This window comes from Falco rusticolus, chromosome 7 (assembly GCF_015220075.1).
Source record: "Falco rusticolus isolate bFalRus1 chromosome 7, bFalRus1.pri, whole genome shotgun sequence".
NCBI classification, from domain to species: Eukaryota; Metazoa; Chordata; class Aves; order Falconiformes; family Falconidae; genus Falco; species Falco rusticolus.
Genome location: NC_051193.1, coordinates 483,773 through 511,326, shown reverse-complemented (window position 1 = coordinate 511,326; position 27,554 = coordinate 483,773). Strand labels below are relative to the sequence as shown.

The 27,554-nt window shown below is 47.4% G+C and overlaps 1 protein-coding gene across 1 annotated transcript in view; it reads left to right on the top strand.

Moving 5' to 3' along the window:
• Positions 1-27,554, top strand: part of TRIP4 (thyroid hormone receptor interactor 4) — a 34,160-nt gene that overhangs the window by 5,796 nt on the left and 810 nt on the right. Inside the window, exons 5-12 of the mRNA XM_037396257.1 lie at positions 561-639; positions 2,462-2,591; positions 2,906-3,121; positions 3,665-3,791; positions 4,532-4,719; positions 5,817-5,941; positions 6,760-6,851; positions 23,160-23,262. Coding sequence (XP_037252154.1) covers positions 561-639; positions 2,462-2,591; positions 2,906-3,121; positions 3,665-3,791; positions 4,532-4,719; positions 5,817-5,941; positions 6,760-6,851; positions 23,160-23,262 — 1,060 coding nt within the window. The remainder of the gene's footprint in view (positions 1-560; positions 640-2,461; positions 2,592-2,905; positions 3,122-3,664; positions 3,792-4,531; positions 4,720-5,816; positions 5,942-6,759; positions 6,852-23,159; positions 23,263-27,554) is intronic.

The window sequence follows — 27,554 nt, the reverse complement described above, 5'->3', positions numbered from 1 at the left end:
TGGCCAGGGCTAGTGTGCTGACTTCAACACTTGTGTGGCATGCCTCATTTGGCATACCTGTTACACCCTGCGTTTGGTTGAAAGGGCACATTTTGGAGAAAGGGAGCAAGTTAATGATGGCAGATTAAATAAAGTTAACTTAAGGAGAGGAAAATAAAATAAAGTTAACTTAAGGAGAGGAAAATACTGGTTGGATGAATAAAATGTTTTAAATCAGATCGGTTGCTATTTTTGAAGATCTGTTTAACTCCAAGTGGCCAGCCAAGGGAGGGGACCTCTGTATTAAGCATTGCTCAGGGAGGTTCTGGTTGCAGTTCTAATCCTTTGAGATCACCTAGCAGTGTACTCACCCACAGAAAGACCAAGCTGTACATTTCTCATGGGTTGCTTTTAGTAAAGAACAAACTGTCAGGATTCTCCCTGTGTAAATAACACTGAAGGGAAGGTGTGGACTGTATTGGCCATTTTGAACAGCTTAACCCTGAGCTGTTGTCTGAGGCTCTGAAATTGGTCAAGCAGGTGATGTCCTTCATAAGTCTAAATTTTCTTTTTTTTCTTAGGTGTGCACTAAAGAAGAGCAGGACATTCTTCAACGGGACTCAAACAAGAGCCAGAAGTTGCTGAAGAAGCTCATGGCAGGTCAGTAGCAATGACATACCTGTCAAGTAGTGAATCCCATCAATTATGCAACAGCAGGAGCTGCTCTGCCTCACTGTGCTATACTTGCCTTGGTCTTGTGTAGGAATGAGAGTGTGTCCGTCCTGATGTGTAAATTGTTGACATACATTCACCCAAATTATGAAGAATTGCTGTCAAAGTCTAAAGGTAATTCTTTCTTGGGAGCTGATGCCTGAATGTTTCTCAGGGGTTTAAATTGCCAGGACAGTTTGTGAACTTTATTTGCTTCAGATTTCACTGAGCCGCTTGCCCTTGTTGCTACATGGTAGGCATTAAAAGGATGGCTGGGAAGTTGGCTCTTTGTATCCTCTCTGCAAGCAATCATCAGCGTTACTGGACTTCAGCAGAGGTGATAACTGCGAGTGTCACATGGCAACCATATAATGTCCTTACCCAGAGGCCCCAAGGCTGCTCGTTAGGCATTCCTGAATCAATCACATGAACTGGATCATTGTGAAGTCCATGAAAATTAGGATAAGTCTCATGTGGAATGTGTGCTGTGGAAGATGAAGTGCTGCTATCTGATTTGCTGGGTCTAGAGAGGTGGTGGTTAATATTTTCTAATGACTCTTCTTGTCTAACACTTATCTTATGAGCTAAAAATAGGAATAGAGCCAAGGAAAGCAAGAGGAAATAATACCCAGTCTCCCAGCAAAGACCTGTGCATTGTGGGAGTGTTTGTCTGAGTTTAGCTGAAATATAGCCAAGGTCACAGTGTTCTTGGTTGAAAAATACACTTTGCTGAAGAACTGAGAAAATATTTACTCTGGGTCTGTGTCAACTTCTCTTTAGAGCTGCTGAGATGGCAGGAGATCTTGTAAGTCCTTGAGAGTAACAGCTGACCACAGAGTCAGTCTGTTTGTAATCTTCCCGTAGAGATCCTGACATACTTCAGGATCTCCTTTTCTTTCTTACCCATTTTATCGTTCTTCCCTTCTGCCCTTGCCAGGTCTTGCTTTGTGCATTATCTATGTAGGCGAAAGCTGAAATGTGGTTAGCTATTTGTCTTGGAACTGAAAAAATGTGGATCAGCACCAACAGGGAAATACAAGCTTTTTTTATTTCCCTAAAATAAACATGTTAGCCTTTGTGGTGTCTTCTGTGAAATACATTGGTTTGTTCCATTGTGGCTTTGATGCAAAACTTTTTTTTTTTTTTTGTTCCCTTTTGTTTGTTTGTTTGTTTGGGTTTTGGCCCCTTGCCAGAAATGGTAAGAAAGAAGAGATAGTTGCTGGGAATAGATTTCTCCATCTCTTTAACAATAGCTGGTCTGAAAAACTTGCTGAGGTGTGTTGAGGGAGAATATAATTTTTAAGAGGCTCATATAGCAGCCGACAGATAGATTGCTCTGTATGTAACTAGCAATTGTCAGCTCTGTTGTGACCAAGTCTCTTTGTGGAGGTGACAACACTCAGGAGAGAATTTGGCTTTTAGGAGGGGACTGAATGCCTGTGGCTGGTGATGGGCAGAATTTAGACTGCCCAAATTGTTAGGGAAGGGGCAAGGAGAATCAAGGACCAAGACGACCTCTCTAAACACTACCTAGATGATGTCACTATAGTATTTAAATGCTTCCTTCTCTTTGGAGGAAGGGGTCTGTGAAAGGGGCTCGTGGGAAAATCGGGGCTTGAACTTGCTTTGGAAAGGTGCTGATTTTGGTGCAAAATTCTTCTTTCAGCTCCTTAAGTGACGTTTTCTTTTAGGGGGCATTTCTACAGCCAGGCCCACTGAGACTGGGTTTCAAACAACTGATTATTGAGCTGTGACCTGTTTTTCATCTCAGGTGCTGAAAGTTCAGGGAATTTGGATACCATAAGCAAAGACTTACTGCCTCAACAAGAAGCTAGACTCAAAGCAGGTCTGGAGATGGCTGTGAAACACAAAGACAAGTTGTTGGAATTTGACAGGACAAGGTAAGATACTAGCTGTGAGACTGTCATGAAATAGCATAAACTATCTGGCAGGCTAAGCTGCCTCTAACAGAAATGTTAGAGAGTTCCTTCTAAAACCTGGACTGTAGCTACAGTCACCTTAATGTTGATGTTTGGTGGAACAAGAGTGAACTCCTCTAATAGGTCCCATTTGCATGTCCTTCTTTGTGTCCCTGACAGTCCAGCTCTCTAGAGGGAACAGAAGGAAGCTGGTAGGAAGGCAGGTTTGGGGCAGTCAGCACTGTGTCACTGTCCTGCTGTGCTCATCTTCTGCCATTGTGGTTGTTTCTCACCAGCGTACGTCGAACTCAGGTCATTGATGATGAATCAGATTACTTTGCCATGGACTCCAACCAGTGGCTGTCCAAGCAGGAAAGGGAAGCCCTCCAGAAGAGAGAGCAGGAGCTGCAGGAGCTGCGTCATGCCTCTCGGCTTTCCAGAAAAATCACCATTGACTTTGCTGGCAGGCAGATCCTGGAGGAAGATGACAGCATGGCTGAATACCACAGCAAGTGAGTGAGAACTGGCAGTGTGAAGGCATGCCCAAGAGCAGAGAAGTGAAAACTGTTATGGATAGTGGTCTGGCTGAAGCTGGCAGAGCAGGTGTAAGGAAAGCTGAGCAAGCTGATCCCTTCAAGGGCACCTCCGAGACTAGGATACAGTTTTGTGTTTGTGTTCTTTAGCTCCTTGAGGGTCTTTCTGGCTTGCAGCATATCACCTCTTTCAGCACAGCTCTGCTGGGACCCTCCCCTAAGGCCAACTGCAACGCTTGCGTGGGGTTTCAGTGGCTGGCATGTCTGTCAAAGAGAAAGCTGCCCTGGAAAAAGATGCTGCAGAAGGCCTCAACAGAAGCAATTAATCTCAAATTCAAACCAAGTTGGGTTTCTGTGGTGGAGAAGAGTCACTGTTCAAATTAGAAATCAGACTGAGCAAGGAAATAATATAGTTAGGGGAGGTGGTGAAAAAATGCTTTGGGTCAGAAGTGTTTGTGCAGGAAAAGGGAGATGGTGCCAGGGGAAGCAGGGAATTTTCATGGCTCTTATTTATGCTTGCAGACTGGATGAAACCATTGAAGCCATTAATTGTGGTACACTGAGCAAGCCAGCTGGGGGCCCAGAAGCAAAGACGACTCTGAGTTCTGGTGTTTTAGTGAATCCCCGTCTTCTTCAGCCTGCTCCTTTGGTCAGTATGGGTTGAATGATTTATTTCAGAGTAATGACTAACTTTGGGAGAGCTGAGCTTAAGAATTGTGAATTCTGGTATGGTTGTAGTGCTTCTGTCCTCCCCTGTGTCTGAGATGCTTGTTAGCCATCTGAATTGGGGACAAAGAAGGTTTGCCAATTCCCTGCTCTGCTCCTGGCTCTTGGTAGGCTTGGTTTATCTGAGTTTTAGTCTCCTGCCTCCTTTTCAGGAATGGGGAAGAATTTCTCAGGGTCAGCCTAAGGTTCTGGCACTTTTTCAGCTCAATTTATGAAGCCTTTTCTGCCAGATTTCCAGTTTCCAAAGGGCGTAACCTCTATCCTCTTATTCTACTTTAATTGTCGTGTTCTTGGTGTATGCTAAGCATTTGGAGGTTGGACACTTCCAGTTTTGAATGTTGGTGACTGTGGATATGCTTTGAAAATTGTATCTTCCTGTGAGTGCTCTGAAATACCAGCAGGTAGATGTATTTTTTAAATCCATAGTTTAGTTGTGATGTGTAGAAAGGAAAAGCTGCACAGAGCTGAGCATGACCTTGCTTTTTCTACTGCCAAAGTATGGCGTGTAAGCACAGCAAGCTTGCAAAGAAAGAAGAGTGATCCCAAAAAGAGTAATACCTCTGTCCTTAAATGCAGGAAACCTTCAAATTGGATTTGCACTTGATATACATTATTCCTAGAGAGGTGCTAACCTTTTTCTTGTTTCTTTTGAACACTCTGAAGTGGGTGGACCAAACTGGTTTGCTCCCACACAGGAAAGCTGTATGTTCCATGGATGCTGGAAATGAGTCTGGCTTGGAGCGGAACAGGTTGCGGATTCAGGATCGAGAGTTGCAGGAGATCTCAGATGATGGTTGGTGCCTCAGCATGCACCAGCCTTGGGCTTCCTTGCTCATAAGAGGAATCAAAAGGTAAAGAGGTGGCCTGAACTGTGATGTATCCTGGTCCGCTCTTGCTTCATAGGTCAGATGGAAAGTTGTGTTCCTCAGAGGAGCATTGTGGACTTGCTTGCTTTGTACAGCAACTGATACCTACTGATAGCTTCCAGTTTGGAAGCCATGCTTCCTCGTCTGGTGTACTGATGGTTTAAGAAGCTGGTGAACCTGCTTTTCATGAGAGTAGCTAACCTAGAAGGTACAAGTTTCTTCACAGTGGGTAAATTTAGAGAGAGCCTGAGACTTCTGCAATATAGTGGGGGCATACCTTTTTGGAATTTGAAAGGCAAAGAAGCTGAAAATGTGAAATGTGCTCTTCTGGTTTTTTGTACATCATAAAGAAGCCAACAGTGGCGTGGGGGTTGTTTAAAAAGAAACCTTGTAAAACTTTTCACCTTTGGGCTGGGAATCGGGTTACAAAGAGAATCTGCTTCAGCCCAGCATCCCTGGCATGTTGACTCACCTTTCCCACAATTAATATAGAACAAAGAATCTTCTTTAGCCTTTTTTCCCCTTTCCATCACAGAATTTTTCATTTTGGAGAGCAAAACTTTTTTCACTTCCCAAGCTAAAGATACTGTAAATCTTAACGTGCCCAGCTTCTGCACCCAGGCGGTCTGGGGATGCTGCCAGCCACGCCGCTACAGTTGCAGCATTGATGCCTAGTGTCCATTCTGGGATCGTTGAGAGCTGCAGCTAACGACTGCTTCATACAGATGCATGGTCCGTTATTGCTCCCTGGGTTGCATGCTTACTGTGTGGAACTTTCTGAGCTTGTAAGGGAATTGTATGAGCAGATTGTCCTACGATCATGTCTGGCATACTGCTGTACTTGCAAGGGATTGATGTCCTTTTTTGCTGTTGCTTTAAAGCTGTGAGGACATGCTCTGCTTGTGGCATTGTTTGTTGCCCATCTCAGCTTTTCTCTGTAGTCCTGACACGTTGCTTGAGTTTAAATAGTTAGGGCAAAGCGTAGCAGCAGGAATTGCATAACGAAACATTCGATTGAAAAATCTGCCCATGTGGGTGATTTCTGCTGAAATTTAAGTCATAAATTCTCCTTTGTTCTCTAGGGTGGAGGGCAGGACCTGGTACACATCGCATAGAGGGCGGTTATGGATTGCAGCTACTGCTAAAAGACCTTCCCCTCAGGAAATCTCTGAACTGGAGACCACCTACAGAATGCTGCTCCGCAAAGGTGAACTTCTCTCCTTGGATCTTTGTATTATTTGGTACATTGAGCCACATAATGAGCAGTGTGAGAAAGCCCTCTCTGCTGAGCAGTTATTACTGCTTCACTTTTCAACCTTCTGTTCTTGAAATTCTCTTCATCCTTTCTGCATTTTGTCAGCTGAGTGGTTATGGTGGCAGACTTCAACTCCATCCTTTAGCTGGTCATGTACTCCAAGCACAAACACTGTTCAATTGCACCTGAATCTTGTGATAGCTTTTGATGGCAGAGGACTTTATTTTATTCTTGGCTCAAGCAACAAGCTGTCAAGTGTGTGCCTGCTTGTGTGTGAAGTGGCTTGTGCTTCAGTCTGTTTACAGCGATGTTAAAGGCTTTTCATGTATTCTGACCTTGCAGAAATCAGGATTGAAGAGTCACGGGTTCTCAGGAAGATGTTATTCTGTCATGTGGGTAGGAGGATGCTGTTGGCTGCACTGCATGCCTGTTTGTGCAGTGTTCTTGCACGTCATCTAGTTTAAATGTTATACAAAAGGATTGTCTGCTTCCTCATCAGGGCAAAGAGCTCTTCCTGCACTATATGTTCCTCTGTCAGAATCTGACTAGGAAAAGATGTATATACAATTGCATCTCCCAACCATAGTTCTGTCATGATGAAGATCCTGAGGTGGAAGAAGAACAACAGGGTTTTAAAATAGCTGTTTGTTTTCCTGTGCCTCAAAAAGTAGAAGAGCATGGAGGAGAGGGAAAGGCATCTGGGGGTTAGAAGACCCCAGCTACATGTGTGGGGATGTGGTCCTGCTGAAGAGATATTTCTTTTGATGCAGATGTGGATTTTCCAAGCGATTATCCTTCGGGGTGCCTCCTAGGCTGTGTGGACATGACCGACTGTTTATCACAAGAGCAATTTAATGAGCAGGTGAGTATAGCAGATAAACCTTTACAAGCTTGTGTTAGCCAGCAAACTCTTGAAGTTGTGTAACTTCCTCCAGGAGATGCTCTAGAGAAGACTATGGAGATTTTAGACTGTGTTGAGAGGAGATAAAACTATTATGCAGTTTTGTATGGCTAGAAGGAGAATATATATAGAAAATGCATTTCAGCAGGGGTGGAAGGGAGCAGTGGACTAACACAGACTAAATCCATCGTCAGCCTCTCTGCCAGTGAGGTAGTTTAGTTGAAATGAGTTTCTCACCCACTCTGAAACCCTTTTCAATAAACACTGACACCTGTTTGATTAAACCAAGACTAGCTTGAGAGACCATGCTGCAAGGGCATGACATGTCAGTCATTGCTTCCCTTGCTGTGACTCCAGTGCATTAATGTCAATTTCTGGGTTTCATCCTCATTTGGCAAACTTGGGAGCTTACATCTTACCTGGATATGGCTTCTAAAGTGCTGATTGTTTCTCTTGAAGAAGCTTCATGGGGTTGTAATAGAAGGAATTACTCCAAGTTTTGCCTAGCCAGTCAGCAATTTTTTGCTACCCCTGGGTATAACAATGCTGATCTTCCCATCTCAGGGAGGACTCTGGAATAGGAAGGGTCAAGTACCTGTTTGGCTGCTTTTGGAATGCAGCAAACCACTCCCGGAGCACAGCCAGCAGAGGCTTTGCAGTTATTGCAGTGATTTGTGTCGCAGAGGATATGAAGGGACCTGAAAACTCAAGACAGTGTGGAAATGTGGACCACTGCAGCAGTGGTGGTGGTGTGCCATGGGACCTTGTCCCTGGCCCTGAGGTGCCAGCAGGATCAGCTACCCTGACCTAAGAGAGGGTAGCTTGGCCCAAGCAGAGGTGTCTGTAGCTGCTGGAACTGCTTGGTGCTTCTTCCTGGAGCTGGAGGTCACAGTGGCCTCACCGGTGAAAGCTGTGCTCTGGTTGGGGCACTGAGTCACCAGGAGAAAGAACTGTGGGAAGAGGTGAGCACCCTCCCAACAGGCAGGATGGACAGAAGAGCCACAGGGTCTTCCTGGAGACCCTGCAGAGAGGACATGCAGAGCCCTGAGATACAGGGGAAAGAGGGACAGCTGGAGATTACAGTGGATCAAGACTCCCAAGGCAGTTAAGGGACATTTAAGTGGCCTTTTTCTGAGTGAGGCAGGTGATTTGGTGACCAGGAACACAGGTTAAGTTTGAGGTACTGAGGCCTTCTTCACTTCAGGCTTCACCAGCAAGATCTCCCAGAGGTCTCGTGCTTAGAGGTATTGGAGAGGGACTACCCATAGTGAAGGGAGATTGAATTAGGAATCTTTTGAGAAATCTCATGCATACAAGCCTGTGGATGCTGATGGTGTGCACCCAAATGTGCCGAGTGGTACATGACTTTGTAAGGCCACTCTTACCTTGGAAAGGTTATGGAGATCGGGATAGGACCCTGATAACTGTAGGGAGGTGACTTAATTACATCCATCTTTAAAAAGGGAAGGAGGGATGATCATGGACACTTCAGGTCAGCTTCACTTTTATCTGTGGGAAATTCATAGAGCGACTCCTCTTGGAAGCCAGTTTTGGACACATGGAGGAGAAGGACATTGGGAATAGCCAGTATGGATTTACCTAAGGGTAAAATCATGCTTGACTAACCCAATGACCTTCTGCGATCCAGTAGTTAGTCGTGAATATCTTTTACTTTGTACAAACTTTTAGCTTGGTCTCCTACAGCATGCATGCATCCAAGATGAGTCATTATAGTCTGGGTGGGTGGACTTCAAGGGTCGACAGCTGGCTGGGTCATCGGGCTTCAAAGTGCAGTGGTGGTTGCCTCATAATCTCTTTGAAAGTGGTGTTTATCAGGGCTTTTTCCTCTAACTTCTATTTAATACATTTAGCCATGATCTGGAGGGGTAGGTGGAGTGCCCCACAATGAGTTTGCGAATGCTGCTCTTTGGGGGAGCAGTGGGTATGCTCAGCAGCAGGGCTGCCATTCAGAGGAACCTTGACAGGCTGGAGGAAAGGGCTGGAATGATATTCCTGAAGGCTCAACACCAATCCCTGCACCTGGGGTGAACTAACCCCCTGCATCAGTGCTGGGGAGTGGCTTTGCTGAAGAGGCACTGGGGATCTTGACAGCCAGCGAGCTAACAGGAGCCCTGGCAGCAGGGAGGTCTGGTGGCATGATGGCCCAGTATGGCCAGTAGAAGTAATTACTCCTCTTTGCAAACTACATCTGGAATTCTGTGGTTGCAAAAAAGATGTTGATAAACTGCGAGTGCATCCAGTGGAGGCCACCAGGATGGTTGGGGGCTGGAGCATGTGCCCTCTGAAGAGAGGCAGGGGAAGAAGAAAGACATTCCACTTCCTGCAAGGAGATTATAGAGAGAGGGAGCGAGGCTCTTTGCTGATGTACACAGCAAGAGGATGAGAGACAATAAATTGAGAGAGGTCATGAATTGAAAGGGGAGGGTTCAATGTGACTTAAGAAAAAAATTCCCCATGAGGACAGCCAAGGAATGGAGCAGGCATTGCCTAGAGGGTTTGTGCAGTCTCTACCCATGACGATTTTTAAGATCCAACAAGACAAAACCTCGTCTGAATTCTGTGTTGACCCTGCTTTGATCGGGAGGTTGGACTAGAGACCTCCTGAGGTCTGAGTCTGTGATGCTGTGACTGACTCCATGCCCAAAATCTGGAGCAGCAGCTTTCCTTAGGGTGTGTTTTATTAACTTACAAAGCCTATGTTGAGTACCAAGCACAGCACAGCTGTTCCTGATACCCTTTGATGCCTGTTCACTCGACTGCTTCTTGTAGGAGTCAGGTTTGGTCTATATGGGAATCACCAGACCATGTAGGGCTTGATAGTGAACCAAGACCATCTTGTGAGATGGAATAAATGGATTCCTTGGGATAGAGGAGGAGGACACACCAGGCTGCTGGGCATCTTCTTTCCATGAAGGGTTGGAGAGGCATCAGCAGCTGCGGGCTGTTTCTTGTGAAGTGCTTTCCTAGCTTTCCCAAACCCTGTGAGGTTTTTTAGCAGAGAGAGATACCTTGAAACTAGAGATAAAGAGTATTTCTGATGAGGTTGCGTCTCTTAGTGATGGGCAGAAAGGGGAGGAGGTTGGAGTACGAGCAGCAGAGGGAGCTTTGAGACTGGAATACAATGGAATCTGCAGGAGTATTTGGCCTTGGATGGGAGCAAGCCATTCGAGGGAGAAGAGGAAAGGACACTGGGGCTAGTGTAGGGTGTTTCTTCGGTAGCATCCACTAATATGCAGTTTGGTCTTAAATGGAGATACTCGCCCTTCTACCACTGCCTGTAACAGTGGTGGAAAAGTACGTCCTGGTCTCTTGCAAACTTTTCTCTTTAACAATTCCTCTTTTTTCTTCATGGGTATGTTCTTCAGGCATTGGTAAAGTGGCTGCAACTTTACAATAGCTTCTTGCAATCTGGAAATTGTGTTGTAGATAACTAGCTTTTAGTCTTCCCATAGAGGAGCCTCACAATTTGCTATGTTCTCTATAAATTCCTCCCAGTTTGCTGGCACTGCTTGGCCACAGAGGCACTAAAGGAAGGGTAGTGTATTCCAGGAGCACTCTTTCTCAGACCTATTGGCAAGAGACTTACCTCTGTTCTCAGTGCCATGGCACTTCTTTTATATTTCACTGGCTTTTTGCTGCTCCCATATTCCAAACTATTTATAATTCCCAACTTGTTGCCTTTTTACAGTGATTTTGTCCATTTTTCCCCCAGGATTGCTTTATGCAGTGTTCATTTCCCTAGCTTGTAAGATCGAATTCAGAGATCTGAGCATCTTTCTGAAGCTGTTTTATGAGGAAATGTAGGTTTTTGTGGACTGTCATGAGCAGCAAGTGCATCTAAAGGAAGCTGAGATTAATTTAATTGCAAATGCTAGCAAGATGAAGAAGTGTGCGCTGCCAGATCCGATATCTGTGTTGGATTTCGCTGGGAGTAGGAAATCCCTGTTGCTCATGCTGATGATTCAGTCCAGGTTCATCAGCAGCCAGCACCAAAGCCACTTGTCAGCAGTGTAATCCAGCCATTGCTCAGTGTACAAAGACTCCTTCTAGCTTCAGGGGGAGAGGGAAGGGAAGATGATGTGGTTTTGCCACTTACTGTGTGCAAAAAACATTGACTGTTCTCTAAAGATCTGCAATACGTTAGCAAGTGAGGTAGTGTGATACAGCAGCAGAGACCTCTTGGAGACTAAGCCACTGCAGAGCTCTTTTTGGGCTCTGTGCTTTGACCCTCTTCACCAACTTGTATTTGAAGCTTCTGCATTTTCCAGAAGAAATCATGTCACAAGTGCAGGACAAGCCACATTTGCAGATTACACCCACCACCCAAAGATGAAATGGTTCTCTGTCTTGCTTATTGTCTTTTGGTGGTGGTCCTGCCTTTTCCAGCAGCCATGGAAGATTGTTTTGACTCTTGTGACCATTTGTTCCTGTAGGCAAGGGAGACTCTTCCTGGTCTGTCCCTCCGCAGTCCTTTTGATGCTGTCACCCACTCCCTATTCAGTATCATCTGCAGATTTAATTCCGTTGCTATTTGCATCCTCTCTCAGGTTGCTAATGAAGATGTTAGTGGCACCCTGTTGGTATTTTTCTATCATTATCCTCATTTAACTTTTATATATATATATATATATATATATATATATAATTGTGCTCAATAAAAACAAGATCAAGTAGTGATGGTCCATTTTGTTGGATGCTGCACCAACAGACTTGGACCAAGTCCCTGCCCCAAGAGCTTGCGTTATCATTAGGGACTGGTTATTTATCTGCATTATAATCAGACATGTAAGTCTGGCCTTGCATAACCCCTTCAGAGGGGTCAGTCTTGCAGCTCTGCCCTACATAAAATATTTGAAACCCAACTGATGTTATTGAAGTGGTTTGCAGATCTTCAGGGCTGTGTGAGAAGTGATGGCAGTACAGGATCTTGTGTGCAGTAGCTGGTGAGGAGCAGAGGAAGAGCAGAGAAGAGATGTCCTTGTGATTAAAATCAGCATCACATCAGACGACATTGCCCTAATCCCAGCTGTGCTACTTCATGAACTAGTTAAATCCATTCCTCTGGGTCTCTTTTCCACATGGAAAATAAAGCAGTGCTTCCCTGGCAGATGTTATTTACACTGAACTTTACTGCTCAGAGCTGTGATCTTTGGATTGAAGCTGGCCTAGGAGCAGAAGTTATTGTCAGGTAGAAAAGTCCACCCCAGGTATAGAGTGTCACCTGCTTTGTTCACAGGGGACTGAAGGAAAAGCTGCTTTCTGAATTCAGCCCTGCTGCTCAGAGTGGGTGGTTGGTTGCTGCCAGGAGATCCCTCTGTGTGGCTCTTAAATCTCAGTATTTCCAGTTGAGCTTTGCGCATCTTGCACCTCCTCAGAGCGTGTTCTGGGCTCATTTCCTTCTCTTCATGGCAGCCACCCAAAAAGCCTTGGTTGAGACCAGAATGATTGCTTTGTTATGCATTTCGGCGCTAAAGGTGACCTGGAAACTTTTTTCCCCCTGTTGAGATCTGAGCGTTGACGGCGGCTTTTCCTTGCTCTGGGGCTGACGTCACCAACACCTTGAGCAGAGCAAGGAGCTGCCTTTCTTTTCCTGCATGAGGTGTCGGTGACTTCAGCAGTGCTCACTGGGGAAACATGGGATGGTGCAGGCAGGGCTTGGCAAGAGTCTAAAGTAAGCAGGGAAGTATTTACATTTATGCTGTTTTAATGTGCTCTGAAGTCCATGTTCATTTTGCTAATGACTTTGATCTGAGAGACTATTACTTTAACTGGAAAAAAGAACATTTCCGCTGCTGCTATTTTAGTAGTTGATAGGTGTGTTTGGACTTACTTTGAATGCAAGCATGCACACATGCCAATATCTAGATGTAGCTATTATCTCGGGCTGAAATATTGGATAATTATGTTTGACGGGAGTAAAGTGTTTATTTTTCATTTCTAGGTGATCACTTAATGTCCTAAATCTGCACAAGGGAGCATGTCTAAGCTATTTTTGTGCCATGAGATTGCAACTATCATTTAAATAGGCTCCATTTTTCCCTCTCAGGAAATTTGCATTTAATCTCTTGCCCTCCTCTTCCCCCCCCAGTGAAAATAACAGCAAAAAACCCAAAAGAGACTCAGGTGCCAAGCATACATAAAGGACTCGCTTCAAATTCTCAAATAGGAGTGAGGAAGAAGGGTAGAAAATTTCTATATTTAGACTCCAGAAGGTGCCTGTTTTATCTCCAAATAAAGGAACAATAGCCCCTTGGTAATAATTTCCTAAGAAAGAAGTTAATGAGAGGGAGAAACACAAACATATACTTTGATGTGTACTTCGAACAACAGTATAAATATGTAGAGAGTTTTTGTGAGGACCTTCTCCCTAAAGTATAGGTTTCCTAGTCTAGGCCTGGAGCAAGACAAATGCTTGTTTGTGCAGTGCTGTGGCTTTACTGGCACCTTTGCTCCCCCCCCCACCAGTGGGATATTTACCTTTTCATTCCTGAGGCTTACTTGCTGCACCTCAACCGATGAATGATTTTTAGCAGGGTTTTGAAGGCTAGATCAGATATGCTTCCTTCTGCAGCAATCTAGGTGGCTGTTAATGATTGCAGCTGATGAAAAGTCTTTGAACTTTACAGGTTCTTGAATTCTCCTTAGCTGAATTTGTCTTTTGCGTGTAGCCTGATGCCAGATCAAGTGGTACTAGACATTAGTCTGGCTTGCAGGGACCTACGGGTGATGCAGCTCTTTATTCGGTTTCTCACTGCATAAAGCCCCCTTGGTTCGTGGTTCTAGGAGCACAGCAGAGCAGGCATGCAGCTGGTTTGGATTATAGACGGTAAGAGTCTGGGGAGTTTTTCCTTATGTGAAGTGCTATGGTTTTCATCAGAGACTCTTCTAAGGCTCCAGCTGACTTACATAAGCCAGCAGGTTTACTGAGGCCACTGCTCAGTCTGTTAAGATGAAGGAGAGATTGTCACTTGATGATGATTAATTTAGGAATGCATTAACATGCCAAAGAAATCGAATGATAGAGGCTAGCTTGCCCTCTCCTCTGGTTTCCTAGACCCTGGGGAAAAAACCAAGCCAAGGCTGAAGCATATGACTTAATTAATGATGACTGTGGACTTAGCCTCTGCTACCATTTGAGCAAACCAGTCAGGGGTTCTTTTTCTCTTCTTTCAGATGTGGTCACTGATACTTGCTGCCGCCTTGGTGTTTGGGTTTTTATTTAATCTTGAAACTGAGGGTTAGGTGAAACTGACCTTGAGCTGCTGCTCAGGTGCCTCATACCCTCTCTGTCCAGTTGTAGCTCCACCAGGTTGAGCCTTGACCACCCTTTAGGTGGTGACCCCAAATGACGGGGGAGCTGGAAGCTATAAAATACAACCACTGCGGTAAATGTATGAATGCTGAAGGACTGTGCTTGCTTAAGCTTTCATCAGCATGTCATCGATTTCATAACCCCGAACAGACCGGTCGCTCAGATGCATATCCTGGCTCTGCCACGCGTTGGGCTGTGAGAAAACCCATCACGCTGGTGGGATTGAATCAACAGCTGGAAGCAGCCAACAGCGTCATGCCTCCTTGGGGAGTAGCAGCAAGGGTCTGTGTGGGGGGTGGTGGCTGCTGAAGTAAACCAGGGCAGGCATGCAGATGCCTTATCTGCACAAGGCTGGGTTCAACAGAGTTAGGTTTTTTCCAAAGTTCAGTTGATCTCCGTCACCTGCTGTGCTCGGCTGTGCTATTTTACCCCTTTGCTTTGCAAGTCTTGGTCTATGAAAGGACTTTATGAAGCTGATTGAAGCTGTCTGACTGTATCTGGCAGGGTGCAGGCACTGTGAGCTGCTTGAACTAGAAGCAGGTGCCCTGGTTTCCCCTGGTCTCCTCCTCCCCATTGCCTCTTCCCTCCTTGCCAGGGCTTGTCGGACAGCGTGGGCAGTGGGGCTGCTTTGCAGCAGAGGTTAGGCTTGCCTCTGCTGTCCCTTGGTACAGCAGAATGAAAACTGCTTTTTCAGCTGAGCCTAGTACACTACTGAGCATTTTTCCAAGTCCACCCAGTTTCCCCCCGACAGTTGTCAGGCATTCTATAAATGTCTCAAGCCCTTCTCGCCCTGCTTCCAGGGTTTACCATGGGCAAGTGTTTTCTCAGGCTGGGATTTGAGCCGCAGAAGGGTGTTGGTGGCTGTAAGTCCTGTGATGCCAGTTCAGGAAGAGCAGGGGGGGTGCAGTGTGCCTAGTGTTTGCTGGCATCACTGAGTCCTCTGGGTCTCTCTGCAGACTCGAGCCCTGGGAGAATGCTGAGCGTTTTAAAAACTGAGTACACTAGCACAAGTTTGAATATTAAATCTACATTTCAAAGTCCTGTTATTACTTACTACATTTTTATTGCTTCCCCTGCCCTTTGAATCCAAGTACAGTTTGTGGTGTAGGAACACGATGAGAGCTGGGCTCAAGGCTGGGATGTGGAGAATACCCACCAGATGGATCTGACTGGCTGGGGGAAGGATCCTGTGGCGATCCCAGCCTGCTGTGTCTGGATCTGATTGTGTACCAGCTAAGCATGCAAGGGGCAGAGCAGGCAAGGACTGACAGGCATCATGTGGGAAGAAGGGGAAAGGAAGGCAGGCTAGCAAAATTCCTTGTGCATCCTCTCAAAGGGAGCCTATGCCAGCACATGATCTGCCAGCAGCAGATGTAAGCTCTCAAAAACAGCAGGGAGGATGTTGACTGCAACAATGCATCAAGGCTGCGGTTTGTAACCTCAATAGTAAGGCAGTTAACTTTTTTTTTTTTAACAAAGACATTTTGATTGCCAAATCCATAACCATTAGCAGCTGTGGTTTCGAGCTGTTCCTTCCTCACCCGTTGCAGTCTAGACCTGACAGGCTTTCAAACAAAAGTTTGGCTGCCGGCTTTTGTTTGTGTTTCTTTGTGATCCTGCTTTTATTCTTTTTGCCTGTTCTGTTGATTCGGATTGAATGTTGATGCATATTGCTTTTCTAACTCACCAACTCAGCCTCTGTGGAGTGGTTTCTCTGCATCCATGTGGTCTTCTGGGGCCGAGGGCAGCATGTAGAGTTTCTCGGGTGCATGTTCACATGTTTCTGCCTCAGGCTAGAAAATTTGGCATTTCTAGAAAGTTGAATCTGCTTTGGGATTTCTGTTTAGGAAAAAGTTATGTTTCTCACGGGCAAAAGGCTGACTGGCCTGTGCTAAGGCAGAGGGAACGGGTCCTTAAAAGATGATGCTTGAAAGCATGCTTGAATTTGAAAGTGTGATGGAAGACCATGTCATGAGGGGAGATCAAATGTTGAAGTGAGGCACTTGGTGCTCTGCAGGCTCTTCACAAAACTGGGGGTCTGAATCAGGAGAAGGTGACACACAACAGCAGCAAACCTGGATTTCCTGGCTCAGGTGATGGCTTCTGTTGCCAGTTGGGTGTCACCTTTGGTTTGAATGTGCTCTGGAGCACTTCAGGGTGAAGGTCGAGTTGGAAAAATTGGCTAGATAATCCCCAAAAGTGGATGTACTTGTAAACAGGCGATGTAGACTACCACTGTTAGAACAACAGATGGGGAAACGATACTTCAACACCACTCTCCTTGGAAAAGCAACAAGGACGGATGTGGCTTAGGCGCAGTGGTTCCTGAAGGCTGCTCCTGCAGACTGTGAGAGGAATAGAACTTTTTTTTTTTTTCCTTTTGATATGAAGTAACTCCTACCTGCAGATGGACCACAGAGCCAGTAACTGAGCTCCAAGCACTGGATCAATTTTGGCTGTAGCTATACCCCAGCAGGTCTGTGGGGTAGCTGCGGGCAGGAACCAGGGTTACTACTGGTGGTGCCGGAACTGGAATCAGGGAGCTTGCCCGATTCCCACAACCGGATAATCATCATCTTTCTAATTTTTGATGGCTCCATTTTTCCTGTTTCCCTGTATCTGTGTTACTGGCATTGCTGCAAATGCCCCTCTTTGGCTGTGGCACCCCTGTTGCTCACCAGAAACTCTTGACTTTCTTTTCCCTTTTGCAAACCACTAAAGAAACATTTTCTAGCTGGATGGTGAGCAATTTCCCTCCGGAGAGGAGGAGAAAATGGCTGTTTAGTAGTTAATTACCTGTTATGTTGGTCTGACAGCTATGAAGCTTATGAGGCATGAAAGAAGAGTGGATCAGCCTTTCCCACAAATCACTGAGAAAACGGGGTGAAGGAAGTTGTGCCTGGCTCCCAGGGGGATGCCTCTCATCCCACTCCTCTCCTTTGCACATGGCCCTGGGGCTTCTCGTAACGCCTGGGGAAGAGCCTAGTGCATGTTTTTGCCTGCTGGAGAAAGCTGATTTATTGCCACTGCTTGTTACAGCAGCCCTGCTCTTTCAGAGGGGACAGTCTCTGCCAAGATTATTTTTTTTTCCCTTTGAATGCATTTTACGGTGAGCTCTCTTGCCAACACATGGGCTCTGCTTGCTTTTATTCTTTCCAGACAGCATTGCTTTCCAGTGCTGCCTCTTTTATTTCGAAGGTCTTGGAGAGCAGTGGGGAAGTGAAGGCTGGAGCTGGTGTCCTGGCCCAGTGCTGCCTGGCAGTGAGCTGTATTTCCCCTGTTGTTCACCGAGGAGACATGCCAGGAAAATGATTCAACCCTTTCCATTATTAACCTTGCAGAACATCTCTACCACCTCCTTGCCATTCGGTGCCCATGCCCCAAGGCCACCGCCCTGGCAGCTCTAAGATGGAGAGGATGGTGGTGACCCAACAGAGGACTACAGGTTCCAGCGTGCAATTCTCTGCCACACTCTGGCTAACCGAGATGCGCACTGGGGCTGTGCACTCGCACGCTCAATGGGCAAGAAGAGCAGAGGAGAGCTCAGGCTGCATTGCAGGGCTCTGTAGGCCAGCATGTATAAAACGCCGGGGCCATTCCCAGCCGGTGTTAGCATTTGGTCTCTTGCACTGCATTTACTTGTCTCCTTTTGTGTCTGGAGACCTTAATGAGAGCAAAAGATGCTCTTGAAAGGTCGTTAACGAAGCTGCTGGGGAGTGTTTTGGCTTTGTGCTGCGTGGAGCTGCTGCTCCCTTGCATGTGGTGCCTTTGTTCCTTCCTTGGATGCACCAGAGCAGAGCTCATCTTGTTAGTGATGGTTTGGCTCCCTCCCGGCATGTTTTGCTTCGGCTCTTTCAGTTCCCCTGCCTTTGGTTCATGTCAACATGGCTTATTGGGGAGGGGTGAAGAAATCAAGGGGCTCAGGACAGCCCTTCTCTGTGGGTTTTTTTTTTTTTTTCTACTGCTGTGACAGAATTGGGACAAGCTAAGGGTCCCGAGCTCTGCATTGTTACCAGCAATGCTGGGCAAGCCTGCATGGCCCCTGCATCCTGCTGCAGGCTTTACCCAAATCAGAAAACAAAAATACTTACTTTAACAGATTTGGAGTGGGGGGAATTAGCAGGACTTTTTGTTTTTCTCAAGTGTCAGAGAAGGTGAGTTTGTGTCTCTGTTGGCTCCAAGCTGGCTTGTCCCCTCCTTTGCTCTTTTGCTGTGTGCTGTGGAGTGGGGAGACTGACAGCCCTGCTGCTATTTCTGGTGGTGATGAGCTGGTGATGGGAGATGAGGGATAGTGAAAACAAAGTGTAGGGAACATTCATTAGCAATTATCCCTGCTTGCAGCTTGCTTGGGGTGGCTGTTGGGGACATCTGATAGCCACTTAATATATGTTCAAAGCGCTAGCTCCAGAGCCAGGATGAATGTGAGGGTGGGTCTGATGGCCAGTTTTTGGAGGAGCTCAGTGCTCAGCTCCCTTTTCCAGCTTGTACTCAGATGCTACATTTAACCTCGAGCTCTTTCTGTGTGTTAAGCTGCCTTCCCCCCCGCCTCCCCCCGCTAATCTCTTCACAGCTAGGGTCTTACAAACCTGTTAGCAGCAAACTGAAGCCCAACCAGTGTGGTCGCAGAGATGGGTCGAGCAGGGAGGGTGGTGGTTGCGTGGATGCCAATGTATGGAGAGTATACGTGGGGTTTTTGACTGTGTGAAGCAGTGGGCTGGAGCAGCAGTTGGTAAGCTGTGCCTGCTGTTCGCAGCCCACAGAGCCCACCGTCCTCCAAACTGTCTAGTTGCAAGCCTGCTACAAGGTGGCAGAAGGTCTGAAAGGAGACTGAATCATTCTTTTTTTTTTTTACACCATAGTTATATTGCATAAGCCCTCTCCTTCAAGCTTTCCTGCTCCTCTGCAGGATTGGAGGAGGGTGGGTTTTCTTCTTCAGGGACAACCTGGCCTCTGGACTATATTTGCTGTAGAAAGCCTTTTTAACCATCTTCTCCTAAATGCTAACTTGCTTCCTAGTAGAGGCAGTGTCAAAGCCTGGAGTACTGGCACCTGTCTTATTTACACCCTCAAGATTATAATGATGAGTGCCATTGAAATTAAGAAGGAACATCTCCCATCAGACTCCTGGCTGGTTTTGATTCTTGGTCTCCAGTAGAGAGGGAGAGTGTTTCTCTCCAAGATGACCTTTTATTTAAAAAACTGCTGTTGCAGATCCTCTTTACTGGGGATATGCTCTGCCTTCTCTCTCTGGCTCAGTAGATGTGGCTTTTGGACTTTTACTACAAGTCTCAGACAGTGGTTGCTGTCTTGTGGGGTGTAGCAGTTGGGAGTAAGTTTGTTCTCCCTCTGCTAAACTTACCACGTTGCAAATTGTAGAGTGATTTGACTGATGTCTTACAGCAGCGACATTGAGAAATTAGGTTTTTTACTTGTTAGACACTTGGGCAGCTTTGGAAAATGTAATGGGGACAAGAACGTGTTTGGTGTTTTGGTGGCAGCGTCTCTGCTGAGACCAGAAGCCAGCTGAGTAGCTGCCAATAGGAGAGGCACCTTTGGCACGGGGCAGGTAGGTACCGATGTCCTAGCTAAGCTGCAGAAAGAGCCACAGAGGTGGAGGAGTGCTGCCATTCAGATGCTGTCTGTCTTGGTCTTGTTACGACCAGAGCAGATAGCGTAGATAGAGTTGGTGGTGGCTAAGGTGATGTTGCTCATGGTGGTCATGCATGACATTAAGAGCAAGCACTGTTTAAGGGACTAAATAACAACGAATTTTGGGAAGGAAATACTGACAGCTCCAGTGACCTCTAGGGAATGAGGTCCATGGAGGTGGTTTCTAAACGTGAAATATTGGCAGCTAGTTATAGGTGTGCTGGGGAGAGGCTGTGGTCGTGGTCCTCATGATGTGTGGCAAAATCATATCTGGCTGTTTCTCTATTCAGTTTGCAGGCAGTGGTTTCAAGGGTGCAGCAGGCACATCTAATTTTTTGCTGCTCTCCAAGAGGAGTCTCTGTTCCTACCAGCCCCTGGCCACACACTCCTGCTGTTCACCTGCTTCGCTGGACCCTTCTTTGAGCAGTTTGGTCCATTAACCTGGCAGAAAACTGACTTTACCCAAAAACTCCCTAAATTTCTGCAGGTGAATGAGGAGAATTAACTTGTGGCAGGGACTGGGGGAAGAGGGGAGCCTGGACATTAGATTGGCTCAGCATCTTGTGGGAGCTCAGTCTCATCTCTCCACCTGGGAGCATCTTGTCTCTAGGCAGAGGAAAGGGTTACAGCTTTTTCTCACCTCTGGCAGGCAGGAATATTCTGCTTTTGTTGTTTACCAGGATGGGATAAGATGTTTCCCTACAATAGGAAGCCTTAAATGTAGCAGCTTGATAAGAGGCTCCTTCCCTGCCTCCCAGGAGTGAGATGCCAGAGGAAGGACCAAGGCTTTTAAAATGCAAGACGTGAACAGATTTGGCACACATACAGAAATGTACCCTGTTAGCAAAGATAAAAGGCTGCAGTGTGGAAGTGTAAACCCAAGTCACAGCTGTGGCATCCGCCTCAGCCTTGGGATTGGATTGAGCTGGAAGCTTTTGGAGCTGAAGGTTTGATCCTGGTTTTGGATGAAAGCTGTCAGTAGAGAAACCAACCTCACTGTTGCTTTTACTGCTGATGCCAGGGTGCCTGTTAAGGGAATGTTCCTTGTGTGTGGGATTGTAAGGTGTGTGTGTGGGGGGGACATGGTGATGTCCAGGTCCACCTAGGAGATGGTGTCTGAGGAGATACAGGAAGCAGCTGTACTCCAGGCAGCAAGACCTCTATGGCACACTGGTTCCAGACACACAACCTGGTTGAAGAAGCCACTGGTTGAACCGTATGTAGTAGAGTGGGGATGGACTATCTCTGCGACCAGATTTGGATGGTGACTTACACCCCCTGCTTTATGGTGTGACCTTCAGAGGCTGTGCTGTTGTGGGAGCTGCAGAGTAGGTCAGGTCCTCTGGCTGCAGAGCGGCCACTAGTCACCCGCGTGATGCTGAGAGCAATAAAGCAGTGCCAGCATTTTGCACTTACCAGGCATTGGTGGGGGATATTCACGTTGGCTCTTTCTAACCTTCCAAGATCCTCCTTCCCTGCAAATGGGAAATGAAAATCCTTGGCATTGGCATGGAGCAGTGGAAGCAAGTCAAGTAACATGGCTCAGCCAAAAAAAAAAAAAGAGGAAGAAACCTGTCCAACCCCAGATTGGTACAGCAGGGTGTCCGCGTGCAATGCAGATCAGTGTGGCTCTTTCTCCTCCAGCGCGGGTGTTGTACAGAGCAGCTAAGTGCACGTACATCTCTCTCTTGCTCGGTGAACAGCTCTTACACGTTGTTGTAAAATGAGAGGGGCTGGAAATGCTTTCTCCGGTTGATCCAATCCTAGTGTCAGGCTTCTGTAAATCTCCCCTAACTGCTGGCAATGCTGCCAAACCCCGCTACAGCACAGGGAGGGTGGGTTGCTCCCTGCTTCCCTCTCCATGCCCAGCTGTTCCAGGGCAAAACCAAACTCATCTTGGCAGGTCAGTAAGAGCTTTTCAAACACTCAGCCTAGGAGTCATTTGTTAGTAACAAATGGGGGATTTGCCAGGACACGCTGCTCCATCTGGTCTGGCATCCTGTCCCCTACAGCAGCCTTGACAGATCTGCTTGAGAAAGGCAGGGGAGAAAAGGAAAAAAAAAGAAAAAAAAAAGGCAGCAGTTTTTCCCATGGAAGAAAAAAACCCACTTTGGCAGTCTGTTTGAACAGGGTTTCCTGGGCTGGAGCACCTTCATGGCATGCTGTCACCTCTGACCCTGTCAGCACAGCATTGTAGCTAATGGAGAATCTGAAGTGATGGTTGGCATATGCATTTTTTTATTACTGTCTTGCATTTCACTTCTAAACACCAGTGAGGCTGAGCTGCATCCAGAGGACCTTGGTGCACTTCCCTCATTGAGTGTTTTTTTTCTCTCCTTTTTCTCCCCATGGTTAATGAGAGAAACAATCTGTTTATTCTCTCCCTATTAAAATTCCCCTGTGTCTTCATCACAGTGAAATCTCTCTGTAGACTCCATGTTTGGAGACAGCCTTGTGTGGAGATGGCTGGCTTCTCCAAGCCATCAGCTTGGTGTGTTGCAAGCATTTTTCTGTTGCTTGCCCTTTACATTCAGAGGAATCTCAAGGGCTGTGTCCCCCACAGCAGGATGGTGCCCATTCTCCAAATATCAAAGCCCTTGTGTTTGGACTGAGCTTTGTGGGGAAGAGGTGGGGTATCTGTAGTAGAAGTACCTGTAGCTGGGACAGCTGCTTCAACAGAAGAGGTGGCCACCCTTTGCTGGCCATCATTTTGTTGGATTTGCCAAGCTGTTTCGGTTGAGGTGCTGGTGTGCTGCCCGTGACTGGCAGGGGTTTAGTGGGGGTACCTACATCCCTGGTCAGCTGAATCTGGGAATGCGTTGGACTGAAAATTGGTCTCATGCTTGTCCCAGCACAAAGCAAGGCAAGCTTGGCAGGATCCCCAGCCGCCTCTCTGTTGATGCCTCATGCTTTAGATCAGCTTAAGGCAAGTGTGAAACCACACCTTTTAGGCAGTGAAACACAGGTCGGTGCTAAAGGGGGCTGAGAAGGATTAAGGAGCACACAGGGAAGCAGCTTGGTGAGCAGATTCGAAAAGGGAGCAAGCTCTAGCAGAGGCATGATGAGAAGAGACTTAGAGGGGGGCTCACTGATTGAGATCCAAAGCTGCAATGGGTGTTTGGTTTTTTTTTCATTGAAAGTTCTTGAACTGGTTTAGTCTGAGCTGCTACAGCCTAGATATAACCCATCTCTTAAATAATGATTTCTCTGCTCCTGATTGTCGAGCTCTTTCCAAACCCATGGCAGTTTGCCTGACTCTGTTTTCTGTGTGTCTCTGTGTTCTGCAGTATCCGGATCTGAGCCAGGAGTCTGGGTCTCCATTTGTCTTTATCTGCACTAATCCCCAGGAGATGGTTGTGAAGTTTCCCATCAAAGGAAAACCCAAAATCTGTAAGTAGTAAAGTTTCCACAGATGCCCCCCTTGGCCTTTCATGCCTGCTCTCATCACCATCTCTGCTTGCCTTTGCCATATGAGTTCGCAACCTTTGCCCTGTGCTCTTTGATCTGTAGGTGTTTGTTTAATGACTTGAATACATCTGTAATATTTTTTTTTGTCTTTGGTTCCCCTTTCCCCAGATGTTGCTTCCTTCTAAATACATGCCTCTTCCTGCCTCTCCAAACACTCAGGAGTCAAAGAGCGCTTGTGTCTGCAGCTGATCCGCTTCTGGCATCAGCCTGAGTCAGGATACGAGCCAGTGCGGCGATGCTCAGGCAGACCCATGCTAGCTCCTTGTCTGTGTTCAAAATTACCCTTTTGCCTGTGAGGATGGTGAGGACTTGAAGCAGCAAGAGCTGCAGGGCCAGATGGATGTTCTTCATCCGTAGGCCAGCATGATGGGGTGTCCTGGCAGAGTTGCAGGGAAGCACCGCAGCATCTGTCCGTGCTCCGCTTGCCAGTGTTGTTAGTCCCTTTTATGAGCCCACCAGCCCCTCTGCAGGCTGCCAGTTATTCCTACCCGCTGCTGTAAAAAGGATGGAGGAGGGATGCAGCAGCTGGGGAGCCTGCAGTAGCTTCCATCCTTATTAGCAGCCTCCCCACCACACAGCCTGGAGAAGGCACTGTACACGCTTTCAGGGGATGTGAAAAATTAATTTGATGGGCTAAAAGCAGCATAAGCAAAAATAGTCTTGGCTGTTTGTTTAGCAGAGCTGATGACTGGGTTTTCTTTCTCATTTGCAGTGTGGTTCTCTAGGAGTAGTTATCTAGTAGCAGAGGGGTGGCAGTATTTCTCAGTACCAGTTAGGTAAGGGCTTTTGAAGCACAGTGTAGGATTTTTTTTCTGTTGTTTTTGAGAGCTTTTTTTTTCCCATCTGTGCTCGGAGAAGCACCATTCTCCCACGGCTTCAGTCTCTTCCTGGGTATTGGGGGTATTCATGCCCTGCTGGGGTACTGAGAAGGCAAAACGATTTGGTTTCTTCACAGCCTTTGTAGCAACAACTGGGAGGTGTGTTCAGCCAATGGTGACAAACGGTGCTTGGTGAGCTGCAGCACTTGGATCTTGCTAGTGGCACTGTCCTCCTGCAGGGACAGGTCTTTCCCGGTGTGCCAGTGAGCAGGCAGGGCTGCACCGAGTTATTTAGGATGCAAACATCTTTTTGCGGTAGAACAGCCTCATTGCTGTGGCGTGCTGGAGCAGCTGCTGTGGGGTTTTTTCCTCTTTTTTTTTTTTCCCCTTGTTTTAACCTCTCCTTGCTCTTGTACAGGTGCTCTCATGCCCCTTCACTGCCACATCTGCCTGCATTCAGCCGGTGGTGGCTAAGGGGAAGCTGCTGTGTGGTGTGAGCACAGGGCAGCCGGCTTCTGCTTGTCTGCCTCGCTGGGTGCAGGTGCTGCCAGTCCCCTCCCCATCTGTCACATTGTCTGCTTTGTGTTGTGACACTTTCCTGCTTGGAGAAGGATCAGTCTAACAGCCTGGAAGGAAGCTGGCTGTGCTGGCGGCTGGCTGTGCTGCCTGCTCCTGCTGCTGGCCTTGCCTTTCCTGCCCTCCATCCCGACAGGAGCTGTCATGAGAGCAGCGGCAGGGGAGACTGTGGAGTTGCATATTCACCTCCCGGAGGGGACATCGTCTGTCTGGGTGATATTTGTGACAGCCTTGGGAAGGAGCAGGGAAGCCTTTGACCTTTCATTGGAGTAAGGCGCTGTTTTAATAGGAGCTGGCATTACATCTGAGGCAGTCAAAAGCTTAATTCTCCAAGCTGGAAGCAGAGCAGGGGGAAGGTGCTGGCTCATGTCCCCACCTGAGCTCACCGGCTGCCCCGGTCTTCTTGAAGCCTGGCTCAAACCATGACAAAATGCCAGTTTGTCTTGTTGGGAAGCCAAGCCATAGTGGTTTTCCTTGCCAGATAACAGCATGGACCTTGCCACAGTGACATCCGAATGCTTCTCTGTTGCAAGTTAGCTGTTTCTAGCAGCATGGGGAGGGGAAAAAAAGAAGTAACATAGCTCAATTTTTGCTGCCAGGGTTATTGTTTGTGTGGAAGGGATGAGTACTGTGTTTGTGTTGCATCTGGGAGCATGGCTTTCCCCAGACACATTCCTGCTTAGTTTTAGCACTTGAGGACAAAGCTTCCTGGCAGTTCTCAGGGGTGATTTCCTTGAATCCAGGCAAAGCTTCCCTGAAGCCTCCCTCAAGCATCGCTCAGAAGCCACTCTTCAACAGCCGACGGCTGGAAGAGTGTAAAGGAGAGGGTGAAGGGACACGTCACAGTGTGAAATGAGAGTCCTTAAATCATTGAGTGGAAAAAGAAGGGGACCCTGGGGCTGTTGCCTTATTTTTAGCCTTTTCCTAAAGGTTACCTGTGTGGTGTTTTATGTTTGCCAGCTGGCAGAGCAGAGGAGCCTTCTGATCACTTTTGGGGTCCAGGAGGAGCAGGCAGGCATGGTAAATATGAAGCTTCTAGCCCTGGAGATGACACAGTGTTGGTGATGGGGGACCAGAGCATGGAGCAAAGCGTGAACTTGCTGCCTTTCTCCTGCCAAAAACCCCACAGCTTGGTGACACAGTGGTCTGACACACTGCTTCCAGACAGTCTGGCTGTCCTGGCTCAGCCACGCAGGGTGCCCATTGCTGTTTCCAGCCACTGCAAGGAGGGGGCTTCTTCCCCACCCTTAGGCAGGTAGGAGAAGTCTTCTCCCACAGAGGGTGGCAGAGGGGATGTTGGATCTCCTCCACCTCCTAACTACGGCACAGGACAAGAACGCTGTCTGAAAACAGATGCTCCCATTAATGCCCTATTTTGCCCTTTTGCTTGGCCTCAGTTTTAGTTTTCTCATTTGTGATGGTGGAGAAATTTTGCAGACAGCATTTTGTGTCCCATGGGCTGCGGGCTGGTGTTTCTGCTCCTAATTTCAGCCTGACCGTAGCTGTGTTTCAGTTTAGGGATATATGGCATGGTGACTTGCAAACTGTTGCTCATGTCTTTTTTTCACACGTGTTATGGTTTTGGTGCATTGAACTTACTTCCTTCTCAGGCTCAGACAGGAGGAAGGCTGGCCCAAAACCCAAGCTGAAGGAGGAAGACTGGTTTCAGGGAGGCTGTTTTGTCCTGGTGGGACATCCTGAGCAAAGCTGTTTTGTAACCTACCTCTGCTGGGAAAAGTATTGTCAGGCTCTTCGTTGGGCTGAAATCGAGAAGTTTTCTTGGTTTGAAGGGAAGGTGATGGTCTCTGGCTGGTTTGGAGCCATTTTCTCTGGACAAGCACCTGCTTCTCATGGCACATGAGCATTTACTGGCAGTTTTTGGAGCAGTGGCCAAAGTGGGACTGGTTTGGAGCCTAGTGGTTCTTGTCTCCACCAGGGATTAGGTCTACTGTGTGCTGTAGCTGGGTTGGAGGAATGTAGTGGTCCCAGAGACCACATGGGCTGTGCTTCACCCACAGGGTGGTACCAGGATTGATCCCCCCGAGGGATAATGCTGAGGGACCTGGATGAAGTGCTGCCAGCTCTGGCTCCATTCACCTCACTGGGATTTTGCTGGGATGGGCTCTTGTCTGTCCATCTCCTTAGGATCAAACTCTGATCCCTTGCCTACCTTCCTGACGGTATGACCACAGCGGACCCCCATGTCCCTCCCAATGGGTGCGAGAGATGCTCCCCAGGGACTGGGGCCACCCTCCCCAGCTCAGAATGGGGTCTGTGTTGGAGTCCCATCCCTGCTCTCAGCTACAGACAGAGGCAGGATGAGGCTGGCATTTGGAGGATGGGAAGATGCAGGGGAGCAGGAGCAGGGAGGCGAGTTCCCAGGGAGACATGGCATTAGAGGAGGTGACTTGTGCTGGCTGACAGCAGAGCTTCTCTGGGAGGCTGGGTCTTTGCCGTGCTGCATCGCTTAAGGTCACTTTCCTTTTCTTCCTCTCCCTTTTGGAGGAGAGAGCTTTGCCTGGGAGAGCGGGAGCATGCTTGCTTTTTTACAGACAGGGAGAGGGGTACAGGGATGCTCCTCTGAGGCAGCACATCTCCCTCCTGGCTTGCTTGCTGTGCCTGGCTTTTGGCTTCTTCTACAGGAGTTCCCCAGATCTCGTGTTCTGGTGTCCTGCTCCTCTCCCAGGCAGGAAAGCGGAGCTGGCAGCAAAGCCACCAAAGGGCTGTGAAGGACAAGGGGAGGCAAGTGCTTTCTCTGGGTCTCACTGGAGCAGCTGGCCATGGGCACCTGGGCTCCCAGAGGCACTGCCCAGTGGCAAA